Source organism: Nyctibius grandis, chromosome 7 (assembly GCF_013368605.1).
Source record: "Nyctibius grandis isolate bNycGra1 chromosome 7, bNycGra1.pri, whole genome shotgun sequence".
NCBI classification, from domain to species: Eukaryota; Metazoa; Chordata; class Aves; order Nyctibiiformes; family Nyctibiidae; genus Nyctibius; species Nyctibius grandis.
This window is the reverse complement of record NC_090664.1, coordinates 55,294,968-55,319,401: the sequence shown is the minus strand read 5'-3', so window position 1 is coordinate 55,319,401 and position 24,434 is coordinate 55,294,968. Positions and strand designations below refer to the sequence as shown.

Below are 24,434 nucleotides of genomic sequence, written 5' to 3'. Positions count from 1 at the left end.
TGATGGACTGCCACTCACACTGTAAATCTCCTAGCCCACAATAGGCACATATCCACTTTGGATTGAAATACCCTGGAAGAGGAGCACTGATGGCACTTCAATAGCATCTCATGCCCTTGTTCACACCATCTGAACAGAGTGGCCCCAGACGGGGCCAGGAACGCTCAGCGTAGATACCACGACTATGGCTCTTTGCAAATAGCATGGGCTTTACAGATGACCTTAGACTGCAGGCACTCACTGCTTTGCCACATCTTAAATCCTTTCAGCCTGTGGTCTACTGCCTGTTCATGTGATGGCAAGCTAAAGGCTGAAAGGGGGTGACTGAATGCAAACTTGCTGTTGGAAATGATCCCCAGATTGTGCCCAGTATTAGTTGTTCTGGGTCAGAAACTTGCCCAGAATTGTGCTGACTACTTAACAGTAAGGATGATCGTGGGACAGTGTTCAGATTCATGCCCTGAGCCAGGTTAGTTTACTAAAATAGAGATGGTTTCAAGCAAAACATGGATTAGATGGTGAAAGAATATGCTGGAGGGCTGTCATGAGGTTTTTCTTTTGCAACTGATGTCATAATTAGTAAGAAAGCAATTTTCGTTACTCAAATGCTAAGGACAGTGGTAGTTGAATAGTAAACACCCAGTCCAGTCCAAACTGGGTTAAGATTCCTTCATCCTGGAAAAGAAGATTGTCCCTTGACTGTCAAGAAAGCAGTGCACAGACAGGAGAAGACTGAGTTGTGCTGGATGTAAGAGAGCTACCATAGGCTGTGAGCATTCCTTTGGGACGGAGAGACAATTGCACTGTTCCGGGGAAAACAGAGAGGTCAGTGTCTCAGACACTGGATCTGTCAACAGTGAAAGTAGTCGCTGAACTTCCCAGGGAGAAAACATCCTGCGACCAGCTTGGATGTCAGTCTGCTCAGCTGTTTCCTGTTTTGGAGTAACATTTTAAACTGCAGCAGATTAGGGTTTTTTCTTTTTCTTCTTTTCTGTCTCTGATCCAGACAACGGGCAGGCTGTGAGCAACAAACGATGCCAAGACAGGGTGTAGGATATGGGTCTGCTTCAGTGAGACTGATGTAGACAGGATGGGAGGCAATTGCTCTTATGTTCACAGCTGCCAGTCTCAGATATATCTGGCTTCCTCACGTCAGAGAGAGAACCTGGCTCTCCCTTGCCTGTTGATCTTGTCAGTATAAATACATGCAGAAAACTGTGAATGACTGTAAGGGCTGGAGTAGTAGGAAATAGACAATATTTTAAAGTACATAAAATACTGGCAGTTTTCTCCTAGATCCTCAGGATCTTAAAGGTACACAGGAACCTTCTGAGTTTCAAAGGGCCTCTTTTATCCTAATATTGAAGAGTTTATAATGGTTTCTTAGAGGTCTCCAATAATATTTGGACCCCTCTGGGAATTCCTGATACTGATGTTCTGGATCTTCTCATAGTGAGAAGCAACAGCCACCATCCTGACCATAGTACTGGTAGCAGGATAGGCATATGGCATGGCTGCCTTTCGAAGTCATTGCCAACTTGCTGAATTTTGTCATTTCTAGACTTGTGTTCTTCTGACCAGGAGGTCTGAATGGAAGTTTTTCATACAAAGGAATAGTAAAAAAGTATCACCAAAGGTGTATCTTACAGGAGTAGGCGGGGAATATCTAGCAAAAAAACTCTTCTGAAAGAAAGTGTTGTAATCAATATACCAGCCTTCCCTAGAAGCTGCCTCCAGCATCTGAACCTCTGCTAATTTCACTGTTTGTGCTACCTTCTGTGGGATCTGCAAAGGGGCTGAGGATAGTGTCTATGACTCTGGAAGAATCTTCTGAGAAATTCAGTTATATTCTTCTTAGCAATTATTTAGCTGCTTTTTGAAAACACCTTTAAAAGGATACTGAGTTGAAGGCATGCACCAATGAGACATAAGAATGAGTTATTAAAACAGATTGTACAAAAATTCCCTATATCTTCACTTGGAGACAACATACTGTAAATGTAACATAGGTAGGCGTTAACTGTATATATTGGAAAGGAGGAGCAGTATCTCTCTGAGCAGTACAACACGCTCTTTCATAAAGTGCTCTCTGTGACATAACAAAAATCCCACAATCTCCACTCAGTCCCTAAATAGCTGACAAAGGAAGATGAGCAAAACGCAGAGGATTATTCTCAATATAAAGTGGCAATTGCTATAACCCCCAAAATGTAATTCTACTCCTTCTTTCTGCATTTTTGCCTTTCTTGCCCAGTGTAATTTCTTCAAGATTTCCCAAAATGTGACCTTGATTGTAACATTCCTAATTATAAACAATATTCCCAATTCAAGGAATTCACCTTCTTGCTAATGAAAAGCAAACAACTTTGCTAACCAGCACCAGTGAGATGTGGCTGTGCAGCACCCAGGATCTCATGTTGTATCTCTAGGTAACACTGCCTAACCATTGTAGTTTGTTGATATTTCCACAAAGGAAATACCAGTAATACTTAGCATTCTGATACTTCCATCTGGTACTGTATGCACGGTTTAGATGTATGATCAATGTCACCTTTTGGATGTAAAGTAATTTCAGTTTTTCTCCAGACCTAACAAAGGATTACTGTACAGCCACAACTAGGAACGCCTTTCCCTGGAATGACAAAATTATTTGCATTTTACAGCCTGTTGCAGAATTTCACAGATAACAAAAGATTTCCTAGGACACATCCCTGGAAGAGGTTATAGCCACAACAAAAAGATACCTGTCTCTCAATTCAAGTTTAGCCTTTAAGGAGAAATATAAAATGTGCCATGACAGGTTGAACAGTAAAGGGAAAAATTTATCCAAACTCTGAGCACTTTCTCATCCAGGGGTCTCAGAGTGCTTGGTAGCTCTGGATTTTGGAAACGTTCCTGATTTATTAATGATGAAAAGACAGATAAGGACACCTGTGTTGGACTGTATGTTACATGGTACAACACAATAGAAAAAATGTGTCTTGATCTCTCTAGTCCTACGCTGAACTATATAATCTGTGTAACATACAAAGAATATTTTATCTGGGACAGACCATGTGGGGACAAGTTGGCAGCTATAGTCCTGTAAAGGTTAAGCAGTTTTTTGAGACAATATATAATGTGATCACTACAATAGAATGACAGGGATTTTAATTAAAATAAGAAGATAAATAACAGAGAGAAAGATGATTGAATTCACTACCAAATCTTGTAAGATGTTGAAGCCCCCAGCACTCCCACCATACAAACAGCTTTGCCACAGGGACTCAATTAGAACATACAACACTCGTGTATATCTCATTCTGTCCAAGAATCAGAATGTAGGTGCAAACAAGGAATACAGACAGCTTATTTTTAAAGAGTGAACTACAATAGAGTGGCTCCTTAAAATTCAGAAGGAATTTGATATAGATTGTATAAGTATATTGAAGGAAAGAAAACAAGAGATAAGTAGGATATTATTAGCAAATAGCAATTTAGTGGTCAAGAATGTCTTAATATGGCAATAAGTAGGAGCTTTCTAAGCATCAGAATACTTCTTGTCCAAATGCCTGCCAGTTGGAGAAATACGTAATTACTGTAAAAGCAGCTGCATAATTTGGCATGGTTTCCTGAAAGAATGAGTGTAACAAGATCTTTTGCATGCTTGTGTTTCCAGGAATGCTTACAAGCAGGTAAGAGACTAGACTTTGTTAGCAGAATGCTGCCATCGTCTGAAGTAGCTGGTTTTGGAGGCAAGGATTTCATGCTTCCACACCTTCCCTGCTCATTTTACTACAGGCATGAAGGATTGAGGAACAGAAGACTTGCACTTTTTGTCTGTAGAAATTATGTGAGATGTGAAGGAGAATGGGAGTAGTTAAATACCATTTATAGTCCTGGGAGCATGAATAGACCATATCACAATCTGTTCCTTGGAAATCAGTGTCGCTGAAAGATTTACTAGTCTGTATAAAGCAGCACATGCTCACTTTTAACCCTTTCAAGAGCTCATCCTCAAAATTTCCTCGTGAAATCTAATTTCCCCAATTAATCACCAAAACCAATTACGGAAATTAGGAAACAGACACACAAATAATCTTTAATGCCTGAGACCACCATTGTTTGTATTACTGGATTCTTCTTTCTGATGTGATGCCACCACCAGAGATGAAATGCAGAGTTACAGGTTGTTACATACCAACAGTTAGCCGTATTTCTTCTTCCTGGTTGGCCAAGCCATCATAATAATATAGATCAAACCTCCGCTCTGTTTTCCAGTCACCTAGTAAATCCTTTTCCAAACAAAAAAGCACACTGAAGTGGCTTTCACTGCATACCAACCAAATTGGGTATTTAGGGGTCTTCAAGTAATAACCAACCTAAAAGAAAGATACAAAACATTAGAACATCACGGGGGGCAGGAGGAGGAACAATTTGCTGTGGAAAACATGAGATGTATAAGACCACTTATTTATTATAGTCTACAAACATTAATGAAGGCTCATTATATACTGCTGATGAAGCAGACCAGGATAGTTCTGGTAAATCATGGAACATATAAAGCAAGTGTCTGGCTTTGAGTTATAGGCAGGTAATGAAATCCAGCTGTAGCATCCTTACAGCAAAAAGATCATATCCCAGATGATTAGAACCAAAAGAAACCCTATCCTCTTCAATAGCTATAAAACCACAGTGAGTTTAGGTCAGGAATACTACACGAGATCAATGGGAGACCGTGCTCTTATGCAACAGTACTTGGAAGCCAGGCAAGAGACTTCATGGGATCTCAGATGACATGAGACACCCTTGTGTGGGCAACTAAACTGAGCCCAAAATATTTTCTTGGATTAAGAATATAACACATTCCCTTCATTTGGGCATCTTCTTATAGCTCACAGTCCAGATATGTAAAGTATTTTCAGCTACTAGGAGAAAGCAATAACAAGTACTTGTTTTGATTCATCATTCTTAAAAATGAAATATTGTCAGCTGGAATGGTTAGACTCGATGATCTTAAAGGTCTTTTCCAACTTAAATGATTCTATGATTCTATGAAAAAAACCAATTATTTCTTTACCAGATGCCTTTTCTAAGCTTTTGCCCTCCTTTTGAAAGTTTGAAAGTATATTTTTTTATAAATATCCTAAATATTCTGTATCAAATTGCATATAAATTATTTTCATACTCATTACCGATTTGATGTATTATTCTTAAATCTACCAGCTATTTAAAATGTGAGCTACTACAGCAATTCTTTGGATTTGTGAGTAATTGCTTTTAACTATAAACGTATACATTTATCAGTTTAATCAGTTTTTTTCTGCCGCTTCACCCCATAGTCTTTAAGGTTCAAGTCCAGCAAAGGATTGAGGCTAGTTTTATCTATCTCTCAGCTCATATCTATTATTTCTCATGGAATTTATGTTTTAAGGCAGACATATATATGCTTTAATACCTGGAGGAGTGTATCTATGGCTTTGAAACTTAATATATGCTGATATAAACTGAGTCATGGAAGACTCCTGCATCCCCTGAGGTCAGTGAATATCTTGTAGTATTTTCTTCACCTCACACTAATGTGTTCTGAGACAGATACCATCTTCGTATTGCATGCTGCTGCTTTAGAGCTGCAGTATCAGTTAATGATTTTAGCCCTTTCAGTAGAATATAACAGAGTAAAAATAGTGAATAGATTGTTTAATGTAGCAAAGAAACCATATTTTTCCCAGCTGGGGTTTTAATATTCAGCTACAACAGATATTTATTATTCGCTATATTCCTGTCACTGAAAGCTTTATTCTAAGTTCAAAATAAGACTGTTTTTTTCTGCCATTGAATTGTTGTTTTTTGTATCGTTGATAGATTGCTCAGGGAAACTAAAAACCCAAATAAAACTTTTTGCTTTCAGTGGAATGTTTCTGACTGCAGCTTTGCTAATTATTCTTATAGTAAGACAGAAACACTACTGTGCAGGATGCTATGTATAACCGTCTTTATTTTATCCCCAGTTTCATGTATCCTTTGTAAACAGATGTTGCACTGCTGGTATGCTACCAATTGGCAAAATAAGGAATGGCAGCCAAGTGTGCAAATATATGTGCATAGAAATATAATATCAGTTTCTGTCTCTGTAATACAGACGCGTGGATTAAAGAAACTTTGCTAGTTTAGAGGCTCAGGTAGTTTTGAAGAGGTTTGCATAGTAATATGGTAACTGTTATAATCTACAGAAATCATCTCTGCCTATTGCTAATTTTACCTTTACCACTATGGGATTTAAATCATGCTTCAGCATATGCAGGGGGTGCTAGTGGAAACTGGAAGACTTTTAACAGAAAAATTCTCATACATGTTTTCTAGATATAAATTTGCAGATACAGCTTCTACAGCACAGCCCTCAGTTCTTCACCTTGGGCACGCAGGTGCAAATGTCATCCAACATACTGCTAAAAGGCAGAAGCCAACATATATGCTGTTGTAATTAAAAGTCTAAACAGCATCCTAAATGATAAGGAGTGCGTGGGTTGTTTATTATTGAGATTTATAATTTATATCTGAAGTGTTATATGAGTACAAAATAATTTATCTACCCCAATGAGAATTTCTTCAGATGTTAGATAACAAGCCTCTAGCTATTTAAGTAACTGTTCCCTGACTCATTACTTTGTTAATATCTATTTAAAACAGCCTTTTATACAACAGATTTGTTTTTTATGTAAATTCTTGGCTTAAAAGTACAGAAATTTTTTTACAAGGTTACAAAAATACTCATAACAGGAGTTATCAAGAAGGGAAATACGCAGATGCAACAAAAGACGGCAAATTAGAAGGACACGGATGAAAAGATTCCGTCTCACAAACATGCATATTTTAGTATGCAGATAAATCAAAGCCAAAAGGAACAGCCAGTCTTCTCCTAAAAATGTGTTCTTCCTACATATGTCTGCTGAAGTAACTTCCAAGCTTCATCAAACAACATTTGACAAAACAAGATCAGAGAGATACAGAACTGTTTCAAAGCACACATCCACTCCAATTCTTACTCACATGAACAGTCCTATTGAAGTCAGGACAAATTGTTCAGATGAGTAAGGTCTGTAGGAACATTTTCCAAATATGTATAGTTTTCAATTACAGTGTGTGCAGAAGAAGGCAAGGACATGAACTTTAAGACAATAACGAGAGTATAAAACATTGAGGGTCAAATCCTCATCCCCCGTAAAAAGGGAGAAGTCTTCATTTCAGTTACATCAGTTATACTAGCTGAGGATCAGCTGCCACGTTTAACATCAAATTGCATTCCAGGTGTTGGCTGATCCCTACAGGTGTGCTTCTCCACAAAACTACTGGCCACTCTATCCCACTATCACCACCTTCTAAGGGCTTCGGTCTCTCCAGATACCTCACGTTATTCCTACACTAGTAGATTAAACAGGCCCAGGATTTGTTTCCTAGCTTTAAGGTGAAGTGGCATGGAACGATTTTATCCATAAGGCTAAAATTTCTTCCTCTCCCCAACATGTTACTTTGTCTAGACTTCTTATAAGGAACATCTCTCTCCCACAGTGTTCCCCAAATTACGTCCAGATTTTTTCCACAAAATATAATATGGAATCATGTTACTGACAAAGGACAATCCTCATTGTGAGGATTCCTTTGCCTGCTTCTTCAAGCATCAGTTGTTGCGTGGACTAAAAGTATGCCCTCATTTAACTGGTCCAGCTGGTAAGTGGTGAGTTCTTCTTCAATTGCCTGGCCAGGTTGGTCGGTGATAGTGATCCTGGAATACAACTGGACTTTGAAGCAGAACAGATAAGAACAGGCGTGAACACCCAATGCTCTGACTCCTCAGGAAATCCTTTAAACTCAGTCAGAGTGTGCGTCATCCCCCAAGTGCTTGCCAGAGAATGGAGCCCTTCTTTCCAGCTGTTGTGTGCTGCCCTATGAGTATAATGCCAGCTCTGACTTCCAAAGGTAAATCAGGGATATGTGACTTGAATTTATTTTATTAAACACTATTATTTTTATTAAGGGCCCAACGGCTGTACTTCTACTTCGCAGAACAAAAAAAGAATACTTTTTTTTTGCTGCTTGCAGTATCATAATACATTAAAAAGTAATAATGCATTATGATTCAAATATTTGTTTTCAAACATACTCATTAATCTTCTTCAGGAAAAAAAAAAAAAGTAAGGGCGGGAATGACTTAGGTGTCTTTTCATGCTGCATGTTTTCAGTTCCTACGGAGACTTCACTAACCCTAATCCTCTCCTTTACAAATCCCTTAAGAACGCTCACAAATTTCAGGGACACAATTCGCATCTTTGGAAAATGCCAACCTTTCAAAAGCAAGCACCTTCAGAGGGCTCATTTTCAACACTATGGGTGGTCTTTTTCCACATCTGACTTTAGTGTGTATTTGCACAATGGTGAAATTAAACCTACAGACAACTATTTATTACTGGAGATTTATTCCAGTGTATCTGCCACAATGAGCGTACACTACTTCACCATTCAGATTTTATTTGCTTATTGAACAAGGCTATATTTTGCCATGTGTATACCAAAAGAAACAAACAAGAAATATAACCTAGATTCTGTGTCTCTTGAACTCCATTAAACAATTTACCTTGAACAGAAACAAACATTCGGTTATCATCGCTATGCAGTGGCCACAATTCAAAGAAGAAGAGAAGATTATATCAAAACCAAGGGGTATCATTGGATATGGCTAATGTGGTGGCATTTTTCTCCAGGAGTTTTGTTATCATTTAACATAATTTCATGTCCTTGCTTGCTGGACTTTACTTTTTTTTTTTTAATTAAAATTACATTCTGTTATAGTGCAGACTTCAGTCAGTTCTTGCTTTATGTTTGTTAGCCTGAATACAACTATCATAAAAGCTTATTTTCCAAAGTAATCATGCAGTGCAATACTGAGGTCCATGTGATTCCACAAAGGTCTGGGTTCTGTTAAACTGAGTAATTGCTAGTTGTACTGAATCCAATAGGATTGATAGACAAAAGGATAATTGCACAAAGCTTTCACAGTTACAGGCCAGAGCCTATTGTTTGTTCTGTCAATGTTTTTTCCCTGCTATTGCAATGACCTTTACTGAATTAATATTAAACAATGTTCCAACAGTGTTAAGACTGAAGTATCAATGGTATAAAAACAGATACCCTTGCAATAGCCCTTGGGTAATCAAGAACACCACTGAATCAGTTCACTTATTCCACCAGCACTATTAAAACACCAGGTCAGCCATATTACTATTATATTTGCATATAGTTAAGGGACACTGTGAGGGTAAAGCTATTGCCATTAATATGTATTTGATTTCAATCAGATTAAGAAAAATAAAATCAATGTTCACAATATCTGACATTCAGAGTATGATTAATTTAATGACTATGCCAGGTTAGGCAGAAATTGAAGAGGTTTTGGCCAGATATTTATAAATTGTAGTAGAAAACATTACTTCTACGTGGGAGCCCTAGAGAATTTCTCTGCAGCTTTGAATCCTTTTTGTTGTAGAAAAGAAAATCTTTCTGATGACGAACTGGGGAGAAAAAAGGGCAACATTAATGAAGAAGAACAGAAAGAGATGTGTGTTCAACCCCAGGACTACCAAACCAAAGGAAAGACTCCTGGAAAGCACTGGCTTTTGACTGAAGTTCTCTTATGCTGCCACAACATAAAAGGAGACAGCAGTTGTGACAAGGCAAATAGACCTCAGGGTGCCAGGTAGCCTCAGGATCTATTCTTTATCCTTGTTCCATTCTGCTTCTTTTCTGGTATGTCCCATCAAGTGAAGAAATGTTGAGAGAGGTTCAGATCCTCATTCAGACTTCAGCACTTTGCTATTCCCTCAATACACCTAAAGGAGTTTGTAATTTATTTCAATAAGTTACTTCACTGCAATGACAAAGATAGATAAGTCAAAATTCAGTCCACTTAACTCTTCAGCATCTATTTCTAGGCCCTCTATCTTAGGTTGGCCCTTAGTTTAGGTTAGCTTTGGCTGTCTGTAAAACTAAACAAGGAAGCGAGGAGTATTGTCAGAAGTTTGGACCCCTCTGTTCATCAGCTATAAAGGAGTTGGCTGGACTCTTACCTGAAGCATTTTCAGCCTATAAAGGACCTAAAGTTAGATGAGATAAATCCAGATTTAAATGCAGGCACTTATAATCTAGAGAGACATGTGGAAAATATTTAACTTATCGTTTTCTGTTTTGTCTGTTTGCAAAGCATGCAGAACTCTCTTAAACATGTGGGGTTTGTTATTCTTATTGTCTTAAATAAAAACTCTGTGATTCTATTTTATTTGGAAGGATGTTGACAAGAAATCAATGCCAATATCCCAGCAACAGTGACTAGCCTCTGGGAAGACAACTGTCTACGGACAAGTAGGAGGACAATAGGACTTCATTAAAGTAAATTTCATTTTCAGGCTAGAAAGGGAGATGTAAAAATAAAGAATGAAGAACGGACTTTTAAAATGGCCAATGCCTTGTCAGCCTTATTTCAGTTTAACTTGTATGTATCACGTGTTTTGCCCACAGTGGCGCTCACAAATGTCTTACATAAATAGCAGGGTCCCTTGCCGAGTGCATCCATGCGGCACAATATCTACCGCATACCCATTACTGAAAAATAAGTGGAAAATTAAAACCAACCATCAATTTCCACTTCGCACATGCATATTTTTGTTGTTGGTTTCTTAAACGAGATGGCTAAAAACCTCTTTCTAAACCTCCCCCTCCGCAACCCCACCAATGACCTGGCTTGAATCCAGTCCATCTGACTGAGAAAGGCGCCTGTTTAGCAGACATATTTCCCAGCGAAGAAGGTTATAGAAAGGACGTTCCACAGGGCAAATAAACAGGTGAGGTGCCAGAAGACAGAGCATGTGTGCTGAATTTAATAATTCAAGTAGGTCTTGTTATAGCACAGCGTGTGCTGGTTTCATCAAAAAGACCAAAGATAATATTTCCCATCTGTGGAATTTTAATGAATAAATTCTGTTTATTTATGTTTCTCTCGCTTTTTAAAAGAAACAGGAAAAATGAGCATAACTTCTTTGTCAATGCCACGTTCTCCATTTTCAGAAATGCAAAAACTAAAAAGCATCAGTCTTCAAATGCTGACAGCTGAGGCAGAGACTTGGACATTGTCAAGAATCAGAGCAGGGTGAGTTTGGGAGATCAGATGACAGGAGGTTTAACTACTATAGCAGGACAGGTCAAAAGCAGGAGAGAATCAGTGAAGACAAAGAAGAATCAGAGACAAGGTTCAAAAGAGATAAATAACCTTGAATGCTTCCATTACTTCATGTACAACAGCACATACCTAAAGTGGTTTCAAAAAGCATTTCAGAATGATGGCCACATTCATCAGCCAGTATTGCACTAACTTTAGAATGAAAGATTCAAGAGGTCTGTGCTCTCTTCCCAGTTCAGCCACGAGCTTACTGGATAACTTATTGGGATAAGCACTTCGACTTTTGTTCATCTGTTACCTCCCCAGTAAAATGGAAATGATACTTGAATCTTTTGCAAAGCACAGATCTGTTCATAGGAAATGACACATAAACGCTAGATATTGTTATTGTTATTATCTTTATTAATTATAATAATGATAATAATGATAGTAGTATCTTTTAAATTCTTCAGATGAGAATGCAGATGATTCTTCTCTTTTGTCACCGTTAGTCTCTTAAATGATCTGTTATAAATACAAGGAGCATCTGTTTCCATCTGTTTCTACTTTAACGTCACAATAAGTTTTGAAAAGAGCATTTCATCATTCAAAGTTTTTTCACCTTCAGTTTTAACACGGCATTTAGGCCAAAGACTCTGACCCAAATGCAGGGACTTTCTCACTCACAACTTCTGTAACTGGCCCTGCCCATTTCTGTCCCTCAACCTTTTCTCTGACGTCTTGTCCCTGCTGCAGAAATGACCCTGCTTCCCTGACACTACTGCTAAACTACTGCATGCTGCAGCCAAGCAAGCAGAGGAAAACCTGCACCAATTTTTTGTGGGCTGACGACCTTTTGGAAACGTTTCTATTGCTTTAAGAGCTCCAAAGAAATCCCAGGAAACCTAAAATCTTAATTTAGGCTTCTTAATTAAATATGTAAGATCAGATGGAATTAATATAGCTTAAATATGGGCTTAGCACAAAGAAAAGAAATCCAAAGAAGTGTAACTTGCCTACTGAAAAGTAAAAGAATTGGACTTTTACCTTTTTTCATTAAAAAATACGGAATCTCACTATGAAACTAAATGTTTGCATATGAAATAGATTGAATGAATCCATCTGTCATCGTGCAACACTTTGCAACAAGTAATTACATTACAAAAAATATACTGAGTATGGTGATATTTTAGGACTAAGAGTGATGATTAGACATTAATAATTCCAGACAAATTACACGAAGCACACATTTTTCCAGTCAGCAAGGATAACACCTTCGGCATGATCCACTGGATCAGCAATAGAGGGATTCTTCAGGCAACCACTGGGAAAAAGGGACTGATCATTTTGTTTTGATTTGCTACTGTTGACGTTTGACAGAGGATTAATTCAGTTCTCATGCCCTCATGATATTTTCAACTCAGAAGACACGCCAAGGAAATTGTGGATCGTATACAAATTCCCCACATTTTAGACAAGGGAGATAAAAGAGTATAGAAATCTTTCTCTATGTGGATTTACTGCATCTCGTCTGGAATCTTGCACAGCTCTTCCTAAATGCGTTGGTAAGTTGGAAAAAGTCTAGAGGAGAGCAATAAAAATAAGCTTTGGACAGGATGTACTGATGAAAAAGGGAGGAACTGTTACATCAGCTTGCAAATGTCTAGCGGATGGGGATGAATTGTTTAGGGGGCAGGCTGGAATAGAAGTAAGAATGATAAGCAAAGGAAACTAAGTAAATGAACAGTCAGATTTAATATTAGTACATCTAAAGCACAAGCTGTGTAGTAGATATTAAAATCTCCACACTTGCAGGTACCTGCAAACCTGTATTTGCTCTTCCTCATATTTTAAAGTAGAAACATGAGAAAAAAGGTAAGATCACAGTTATATGCACTACAGTCAACTAATAAATGGCCATCTGAACAAAAGGCAGGAACTTCATGGATACAGATTTTTAAAAGAAAGTCTACTATATAACAGGACATAAAAATATCCTGAATTATCCCCTGAGAGACTGGCTGGATATGACCTAAAGGGAGTTTTCCAACTCTAATGTCTATGATTCACCATACATCACGCTCAGGATTTTCTTACTCCTGGAAACAAAAAAAAACACCAACCAAAAATGACAGTCCTTTTCCATTACTGGTTTCAGTTACCATCCTGATAGCCACAATGTAATTGGATGCTGAATCCACTTACTGAAACACTGAGAGGAAGAAGAGAGTCAGTTTGAAAGACCTACAGGCAAATGCTATTCTCAGTTCTACTGCAAACTATACCAGTGACACTTATTTTTCCTAAATTGTTCTAAACTTAAATCTTTGTAACAGAAAGCAGAATCTGGCCCCTCATGCTGAAGCCACAGAGGAGACTCCCCGGACTTTAGACCAAAGTCCACCAGAATTTGACTTTTGTGCTAGTCCTAAGGCAGGCATTGCAGCATGCGCTGAGACGTACGAACTGAAACGCAGAGCATTCACACACGTTCTTATTAAAAAGCAACACAATTTGCATCAGACGCTTAACTAGTGTAGACGGAAAAAAAAAAGGAAAATACATCTACTGGAGTTTCTGTAACTGATTAAGAGTCACTGGCTTGGAAAACAGATCACTGCTCATGAGTCCAGCTCCCATGCAAGAGCACAGAAGTAGAAGAAACAGACCCCCTCCACCATACAATTTGCAGAATAAGTGGAAGACAGTGTCTGATTTTCTGGATAACTTTTTATTTTATTTTTAGAGGGCAGATGGAAAGAAATAGCTCTTACCTGCACTGACCTCACTTACCATATTGCTCCTTAGAAGTCATTTTCCTCACTAGGGAATGGAAAAAATGCTACAGTGGTGCATAACCATTTTTTAAGGTTTTAAATGTTACACCGTTTATAGAAAAGGACAAGGAGCTTGAACTAGACACAGAAGCTAATTTATTTTTACTCCAGTTTGTTCGGAATTAATCTGATTCGGATACACTGATATGCTGTCTTGACTGAATTTAAGCTTTATTATAATCTTGTGAATAATGTAAAGGAATGCATTAATTAAAAATAACAAAAATTATGACTTTTCAGTAGCAGGAAAATGTAACTGACTTTAGCCATATGGGGAACAGTTAAAATCAAACTTTGTTTTCAGTCACGCATTTATATTAGATCAGTACAAACAAATTCTTTGCTAATCACTTTCAAATTTTTATAGAGGCACTGACTACAAACCCAGATGGAAATGTTACAATTATCTAATCTAGCATCTAAAACAAGCAAGAGAATTTCAAATAATATCCTTGCATCAAACACAAGACTGACTGTTTAAGATAGAACATATCCTTAGGAAAGATGCCCATCTTGACAACAATGTCTGTTGATGGAGTAACAGTGAAATCCTTATACAAGTTTCTCCAGAGTTAAATTAATGGCTGTCACTTCTTTGAAATTTTTAATCTATCTTTTAATTCTCATGATCACTACAATTAAAATACTAATTTCAAAGACATGTTAAAGGAAACATTCCCATTATATTGACAGCTATTTAATTGTCTATTATTTTCCTTACTGATAATACAATATGACCACCATTACAGCATGGAGTAGAGGATTCAATCAATCTGGCTCCCCATCACATAGGAACTTGTGGAAAACTGCATACTTAGAGTGAGTTTCAGCTCCAGATTCAGTTGCTTATACATACATGACTAAGATACAGACGTCCATATGTGAGCTGGGTATCCAACTCCACTATAACCAGGCTGCCCAGGGAAGTGGTGGAGTCACCATCCCTGGAGGTATTTAAAAGATGTGTAGATGTGTTGCTTAGGGACATGGTTTAGTGGTGGCCTTGGCAGTGCTGGGTTAATGGTTGGACTTGATGTTCTTAAAGGTCCTTTCCAACCAAAACAATTCTATGATTCTATGATTCTATAATCAGTGGAGATTTAGTGAATACAGTCAGGGGAACTTCTTCAGCCTAGAGTACACAATTATGTTTAGTCGGTTGAACAGCTTTTAACTCCACAGACTGCACTGAGCCAGCCCTAATTCATCTATACAGATCTATAGAGTAGCCACTTAGATGGAAGTGTGTTAGTCTGTAAGTGGACTCCTGCTTCAGGAGATCAGTTAGAAAATGACACGGGCATGTAAGATTTGAGATGCTGTAGACTACCCAATTCATTTACCAAGGGGTGGCAGTTGTAACACAGAACCTGCATCCAGAAGGGAGACCACACTCTGCCTTGCGGCATCTAAAACAGCACTAGATGCCTCTGAGTGAGCAACTGAATCAAGCCCATAATTTCTTAGCTGCTATACTCACTCTAAGCCAATTAAAATTTAATTGTTTCCTTTTTAATTAAAATCAGAAGAACGGAAAGCATACCTGACAAACATCATAGTGCTCGAAGAGAGACAGCAAACCAATATCACTGCGGCTTGTGATACCTTTCAAAATTGTGATATTACCATTTCCAGAGTCCAGCTCTATCACATTGTTGAAAACATTGGACACAGCTTTGCCAGTCAAAAGCAAGTTCACCAATTCCTGTTTGTGACATGTTTAAACAAATAAACAAAAAACACAATAGTTAAACATCTTGTCTCTACCAGACGTCAGTACAAGATTGATTCAAGATTGATAAAGTTACACATGTACCAGAACCTTAATTTATGTGGTGCCTTTAAGTTTAGGGTTAGGTTTAGGATTGTTTATAAAATTTTTTCCAGATATTTTTGTGAAAGTCTACTCCCAAAGTAAAATGAGGAAATATTAGCAGAGTTTTCAATGTTCATCTTTCCAGAGGCAAACTGCTGATAATCAATTTACTCTTACATCCAACTCTCAACCTTCTCATATTAGTGTTGGGTTCTTTTTTTTAATTAAAATATTTTGGTGTCCCTTTTTCTCTACAATGAAAGCTACAGCATGAATGATATAAATTAAAAGCCTGTACAGTACTATCTGATATTTCCACGTGTGCTTAGTGATGTATTTTGTATGTTGGACAAGATACGCTACAAGACTTTTTTTCCTCACTGATTATTTCTGGATGAACTTAAGTCTCATTCAGTAAGACATTCACTCATACGGCTTCACATCTGATCCATATCACTAATATGCTCATACTTACTATAGCAAATTGTTGATTATTTCCTCTACAATTGAACTAGAAGTACAGGTGTGTCCAAGGCTAAATACATGTGAGAGGTGGATGTGTGTGCACGTGCACGTGCGAGTGTGCATAAAGTTCAAGGAACAGAGACACCAGACATTTTGCTTAGCGTAAGATCCCACAAGGGTCAGCTAGGATGTAACAGCACGTAACAATATCTAGCAGCAGACTGTGCTACAGCAGTGAACCGGTAAACTATTAATAAATAACATATGTCAAGAAATATGAGGGGAAATAATAAGAAGGTTTACAGAAAAAATAGTCCAAACTACCATGCCCAAAGACATGAATAACACTGGTATTGTCAGTTTGGACTTGATGTATGATTTTAAAAATACTACACACATTTATAGCCCCATGTTTCTCCTGAAGGACTCCCCGAAGTTTATAGATCCTTACTGATGTTTTTAGGACTTCTAATACACCAGTGATGTTCCTTCACCTTCTTGAGGAATCACCTTGTAACCACAGTATAAAAGTCTTCTAGCAACAGTACAAGAGAAGAACATGAAGCTTGCCTTTTGCAGCCAAAACGGCAGTACATTTAATAGCTGTGGACCATATTAAGACCACACAACTGCCTATGTCCCAGTTTTGGAGGAATCTGTGTCCCAGAATTTTGGGATCTACATTCCACCTACATGTCCAGGGCAATGCATTTCCAACTGGGTGAATGAATGCCTCTGCAGGCCTAGAGCCAGTGGGAGACATTTGGTACACGAGCTGGAATTTAGACTACATAAAGTTGAGGTCCTAAGTGTCAGACAGCAATCCAGACTGCTTATTTTGAAGCACCACATGCCTTTTAGACACACCTATAATAAGTCAGTATCTCCAGTTTGAAGTACCAGTTAGCTGCAGTCAGCATCAGCTCAGTTAGCTGGGCAGTGACCGTTTACATAGGAGCTGGACGTCACCTTTCTGAAATGGCAGGGAGGAAACACAGTTTGCAGTCCCAGTGGTATCTCAGCACTAAAACCAACTAAGGAGTTCAAAGGAGGCAGATGAGAGGAGTATGAGCACACACACACAGAGGTGTAGACACAGGCAGACCAGAAAACCAGGCCAAAAAGCAAACGCTCTGAAAGCAAAGACAGCAATATGCCAAAACACAAGGAAAAAAGAACAAAGGTTGAAGGTGCTTGATATTATGGGGAAAAAGGAAAAACATAAGGAACTGAAAATAAGAAATGCCATCTCTTCACAGAGGTCAGTTCACAGCTCCGCGTGCAGAGGTGTATAACATCCCCAAGACCGTAATCTTAACTTACCTGAGTACAATAGCCATGGCTGCCAATCAGTCGGTTTGTAAGCACATCAAAATCATTGCGCACCCTGAAAAGGAGTGGACGATACAATTAAATTAGGAGTGGAGAATACAATTAAATTTAAATACAATTGCTTTTTTTTTTATTAGACTTAACATCTCTAAATCTTGGGGGGAAGATTTATGGTTTCCCAACCATATAGTTCTACATTTTGGAATCCTTTCAAGGTGATTTTTTGCATGGAAAAAAAAAAAAGTGTATATATCAAATAAACCTGTGGCAAGCAAAAGTTTGTTAGAGATAGACTACAGAAAATAGCTGTAGAGGAGAAGTGAAGCCATTGTCACCACTAGTTAGAACTTTAGAAATCAGAACTACTGGACTACTTGTCTTACAGAATTACAGAATCACAGAATGGTTGAGGTTGGAAGGGACCTCTGGAAGTCACCTTGTCTACCTCCCTGTTCAAGCAGGGCCACCTAGAGCCAGTTGCCCAGGCCCATGTCTAGATAGTTTTTGAATATCTCTAAGGAGGTAGACTCCACAATCTACCTGGGCAACCTATTCCAGTACTCAGATAAGATGTTCTCACAAATGCATGTATTTGTTATTCTTATCATCAATACTTGGAATACACCTACAAACTGAAGATGATATAATCTATACACTATATTGCCCTTGAAAAGAAGAAGAAAAGAAAAAATGAAAAATACTCTAGGTGTACACATTTATAATACCCCTGTGTGGTCCCTTCTTCTATTTTATGATATCAAGGAAAAAAGTCTGTGAAATTGTATTATTAATAATTACAGAGTAATATCTCCCAAACTAAGTTACCTCTCCCATACCTCCATACTGAATTAGTGATTGGTTGATGAACTAAAAAATAAAGGTTGTAACTGTGATCATTTTTATTCTGCAGATATAATGTATTTGCAAACACTATTTCATACATAAATAAACGTCTAATCTAGTTTTGAGAAAAAACTGTGTACTATATTCTGGGACAGCTAAGATAATAAACTCCACAGATTAATTCTATGGTTCATAAAAAAGCTATTTCTCTTTAGTATAAAATACGTCGATCTCAATTGTTTTGACTACGTACTTATTTTGGTATTGTTACAAGGGTAGAGCGAATGCCTGAATGATCATCAACTCAAACTTAGTTATTCTCATACATCTGGCCTTCTCACTCTCATTTGACTTGTAAAATCTTCTATGCGCCCAAATATTCATATTTCCTGGCAATTAGCACAATTAGTTAAAAATAAAAAATATTTTGTTTGTAATAAAATAAGAGTTAAATTGATGTGGTTAGAGTACAGCTAGCTAGAAATTTCCCTTCAACATTGCTATACATGCTCTGTTAAAAAATTGATTTCGTAATAAAAAGCTCGGACATTGCCTGTCTTCACCCCAAACTTTACGTAATTATTTTCTCATGGGATTTCTTTGAATGACAAAATTAAAATGTAATATATAATTTATAAGATTTCTAGCCCTAATAATACTTAAAATTATTTAAATCAAGTCATAGCCATTGAATCACAATTCCCTTTTTAAAAATATGCTTTAAAGATAATTTACAAGTCAGTCTCAATCCTAACAAAGTGCCACAATAACATCTCTTGCTAGTGTGAAATCAAAGACAAGACCATGGAAAGTGTGCCTGTGATATGGAAAATTCTCTCATGCAACATTGCAAGGAGTGGATGAGGCGATAATAATCTTTGGATTTTGGCCATTTTTTAGTTTTAGAAACAGCTTCATCTTGAAAACGCCATAGCCTTGTTTGAAATGAGTAGACTATACAATATGCGTCAGTTAGGGACGATGGGACATACGACAAAGACAATAGGAGGAAGTTCTAATTTCATCTGTAGGTACAAACAATATGGGAGTTTAGAGGTGTATCTCAGATTTTCAAGAAGAAGAACATCTGCCTTTCAAATCATCTCTGCTAATGAGGAAACAAACATCAGGCATATAGCTACGAGATTTACACCTATTCTAAATGGTTTTAAGATTATTATCCATACCTGCCAAAGACTTATCAGCTTCTCTGCAGGTGTATTTATCGTGTTATAATAAAAGGGATCAGTTTTTAAGTGCAAGTATGCTTCAAGCATTGTAAAAATAACAGATAATGATAACAATGTGTTTTGTTTTCTGCCGGGCTGTGAAGACATTCATTGATGACAAGCAAATCTGAAGCATTTGTTCATTCTGGTGTCTTGGCTATCTGATGTCAAAGCAGATGTAATGAATAAATCACTACTACTAATACTACTTTGTCCCTGCATGGAATTTTCTATTTATAATTTTTAAATCACTTTAAAACAGAAAACCCCATTAATTTTAAGCCAGGAGACTTTTAAGCATATGTTCAAATACTCTTAAGCGGAATCTTCAGTAGGAATAATTTCCTGAGCTGATACATAATCAAAAAGTTGACAATGAGATCTGCTAAATTTCAGATCACTCTGTAAGATCTCCCAGCTTGATTTTTATTTTTAGTCGTGCTTTGTGCAAAGTAATGTGGCTTATGTCTGTACTGAAACCAGGGAGGAGAGAGCTTGAATTCTCTATGGAGCGAGTGAAGCTGTGTCTTCTGCTAAGGCAGAAGGAGCCTGTTGAGATGAGAGACAGACAGCAGCAAATACACTCAGATTAACTTCCTCATGTGCGTAAAGTCATAGTTTCAACTTTTGCTGTGTTTCAGTTTTTGCCCTGGGACACCTGAATTGCTGAATTCTCCATTCAGCAGCACTGGAATTCCTTAGTCCAGCTTTTCTAACATCTTGACAAAATGTGGACGCATTTTTATATGCTCACAGAACTAAATGACATGGTAAAACTCATCTCCATATACTTTATTAATTTTGTGCTGTTCTTTTAAAAAAATATTTATTTAACTATCTTTTTTCTTTTTTTTTTCCATAACAAGGCGATCGGAGTGAGGTACCTATATCCTGAGGCTTAACTGTCTTTTCATTCAGCATGCAACCAAACATTTTTTCCTCACATTATTTTTGCATAAAATGAACATTGTTATGTGGCAAAAACAAAAGATGGGCAGGATGGCTTCAGAGCAAATATCTACTTTATGGCAACTGAAGAAATTCTGGAACCGGAATTCAATAACATACATCTGGGTGAATGATACATATTTTTTCATGTTTTCTAATGCTGCTGGTTTTAGGGCAGGAATGCCTGAAATAGCCTTTCCAAAAAATATCATTATATATTATAAATCTCATTTTCTCTCCATGCTCCTGTTGGTGATTCTGTGTTAATCTTCAGCCTTGTTGAAACTGTTAGTTTCAAGTTTTAAATAATGTATTTATTAAGGATGTAAAGTACTGAAGATATATAGATGTTCTGAGCTAAACCGTTGACTGCTCTGAATTGTCACAGCCATACTAACATAACTTTCTGACTTCAAGGTAGCCGTGACAGTTCTTAATAGGAATCCACCTCATGTTTTCAATTCATTCGTCCATTCTGGGATATACAAATTATAAAAAAAATATTCTATGAGTTTAAGACAGATGGATAAAAATAACAGAGTTAGAAGAAAATGTAACAGCAGTACAAACCTTAGCACTGATAGTGGATTGATAAAATAAATTACAGTGATCTGTATGGAGTCTACTAAAGTTTTAAAAGTACATAAATATAAATCCAAAATATAAATATTTTGAGCACTGGATGCTACAGTATAACATATTCTGTTATCAGATTAACTTTTTCTTAGCAAATAACACTGAGTTAGATAAATAAAAGATTTTTAAAATGCTTCATACACATTAATTCTCAATTTACTTCCAGGAAAACTCTTGCCAAGTCTTAAATGGAGAACATCTGAGCATTGAATATTAAATACAAAAGTCATATACAAACTGTAACACTAGGAATAACTCCAGACTATCAAAATACGAGTTAGTTCATGTCAGTTATTTACCCTCGATATCGTTTGGATTGACGGCAGGACAAATAAAGCAATATAAAACAAAACATGGTGCATTCAAGTAAGTGCTAGCTGTTTTACAGTCCTTAGCTCTGTGGCAAAGCTGTAACAGAAAATTGATGACCTCACTTTGTTCATGGCAACAGACAGCTATATTAACAAACACACAATTACAAGTCTACTCCGAAAATAGAATTTGGGTTGGGAGGGAGAAAAACTCATTTTCAAGCATAAGGATTTCAAATAATTACAATGGGGATGTGGAAAATGACAGGCTGATTGTGTAAATGTTCCATCATATTTTTTTTTTTATACTGGCACACTGCAAAGGTTTCAAATGAATGTTCAAAAAAGAAGGGAAGAGCCCCTCTGGAATAAAAAAAAAAGAAAAAAAAGATTGCTGTTTGGGATTCAAACCAGTGAAAGCAAGGAAGTGGCTTCATTCTTTATTTATCACTTTTTTCACGTACCTGCTAATTTCACAAAGTTCTTAAAATGTACATGTACTGAGGTAATCATGCACATTTAATTTATCAGCTCTGCTGCTACAGGATGCTAACACACCATAGGAAGTATTTATATTTCAGAGGGATAGATCTGATGTGAGAAGTGATTAATCTATTGGCACATTCAACCCACTATTTCATTTTTTAAAATAAATTATATTTCTTATTGAATACGATATGTCTTCCTGGGCACAACACATTAAGTAAATATGCTAAACCCGGATCTGTTTAATCATGTTGAGCAAACAGCTGAATAGTACATAGTATGACAGTACACTGGCTGAAATTTGGCAAAAATATGACAGTGTTTTTGTTACTACTCTATTTTGTAGTAGAATCACACTTATTCTTTCACATCTTTGGAGTCTTTTTAATAAATATACTTTATGCCCCTAAAATCAAAGGAGTTCATTCCTGAAATGCTTTGATTTCCTGAAGGAAAGGGAAAAAAAAAGCTTGGGAAGATGACAAAGCTGATCAATCACTTAGGGAGGGGCTTCATATCACTAATTTTTTTATATCTAAGATGAACACATAAACATCAGCTAATCACTCTGGGCTTCTTTACATTTTTGTACATTGAGAGAAACTGGTACATCCTGAAGGAAATTTATGTGACCTTGTTTAGATAATTTTCACAGTAGAGGAATAAACTCTACTGGAAAATACCTTTTCTTGATCTGACGAACATAAAGTAAATGGAGCCTGCCATGACTCAGGCTTGGCTATCTAATTGCTATATACCAGGGACTGGACAGATAAATCATACTCACAAATATGCTGGCACTGCAGACAGGCTGAGTATATGGGTTTTTTTTTAGATTACAAGCTGAGGAATAAGGTTGCTATAGAAATGACAACACCCCGTAGCCAGCCTTGAAAAAAGAATCCTCAATTGCACAAGCCAATTAAAAGCAATGCATGAACACTCAATTTCAAATAGTTACCTTGTTATAAATTTTAGCTCAACAATAACAGAATTTGAGCCCTTAGATATGGTAGAAGCAGAGGAACTTCAGATGTTCAGAAGAAGCCACTGTCAAGTTATGGAGCAGCTTTCCTATGAGAAGAGACTACTTAGACGAGGATCATTTCACTACGAAAGGACACAACTGATGACTGCAAAAGAAGTCCAAAAACTCCTCAATGGCAGGGAGATGATTAAGGAACATTTACTCACTACTTTTCATAACAAGAAGTAGGCAACACTCTGTAGACTTATTGGGCAACCAGTTCAAGCAAAAAAAAAAGGAAAAACTCTTTCACAAAGCACATAACTACATTGGGGAACCCATTGCCACAGGATGTTGTGAAGGCCAAAAGAATTAAAGGGTTTAAAAAGGTTTTAGAAAAATTCATGGAGGATGGGTTCATCAAGGGCTAATAAACTCAATGGTCCGGATACAACTGCCAGCTTAGGAAGTCTCTGAATTACTGACTATCGGAAACATGGAGAACATACCAGCAGAATAATTGCTCTATATTCACCCCATTTCTTACACAGTTTCCTTCAGCTTTCCACTATCAAAGACAGGCTAATAAGTTAGATGGACCTTTCCTTTGATCCTATACGGACAGTCTTATGGAACTGAGGGGCATTTAAATCCACATATCTCAGATACTTCACAGAATCACAGAATGGTTAAGGGTTGGAAGGGACCTCTGGAGATCATCTAGTCCAACCCCCTGCCAAAGCAGGTTCACCTAGAGCATGTTGCACAGGATTGCGTCCAGGCAGGTTTTGAATATCTCCAGAGAAGGAGACTCCCCACCCTCCCTGGGCAGCCTGTGCCAGGGCTCTGGCACCCTCACAGTGAAGAAGTTCCTCCTCATATTCAGATGGAACTTCCCATGTTTCAGCTTGTGCCCATTGCCCTTGTCCTGTCACTGGGCACCACTGAGAAGAGTCTGGCCCCATCCCCTTGACACCCACCCTTATTTGTAAGTGTTGATAAGATCCCATCTCAGTCTTCTCTTCTCCAGGCTGAACAGCCCCAGCTCTCTCAGCCTCTCCTCATAAGAGAGATGCTCCAGTCCTCTGATCATCTTTGTAGCCCTTCACTGGACTCTCTCCAGTAATTCCTTATCTTTCTTAAACTGGGGAGCCCAGAACGGGACACAGTACTCCAGATGTGGCTTCGCCAGGGCCGTGTAGAGGAGCAGGATTTCTCAGAACAATACTCTGTGTTTATATTAGCCATGGTGTGGACTACAGACGTATCCCATACTGGGATAAAGCAGAGTTGCGGAGAGAGGGAAGAAAGGAAGATGAAGTTCTCTGCATCTGGCAGGTAAAATCCAGCCATCCTAGTTACTCTCTTTTACAGAAAAA

At 37.6% G+C, this 24,434-nt stretch overlaps 1 protein-coding gene across 1 annotated transcript in view; it reads right to left on the bottom strand.

Moving 5' to 3' along the window:
* The window catches only part of MINDY4 (MINDY lysine 48 deubiquitinase 4), an 81,492-nt gene that overhangs the window by 6,239 nt on the left and 50,819 nt on the right, over window positions 1-24,434 (bottom strand). The window contains exons 14-16 of the mRNA XM_068405081.1: window positions 17,627-17,690; window positions 15,566-15,727; window positions 4,181-4,361 (exon numbers count right to left, since the gene is read on the bottom strand). Coding sequence (XP_068261182.1) covers window positions 4,181-4,361; window positions 15,566-15,727; window positions 17,627-17,690 — 407 coding nt within the window. The remainder of the gene's footprint in view (window positions 1-4,180; window positions 4,362-15,565; window positions 15,728-17,626; window positions 17,691-24,434) is intronic.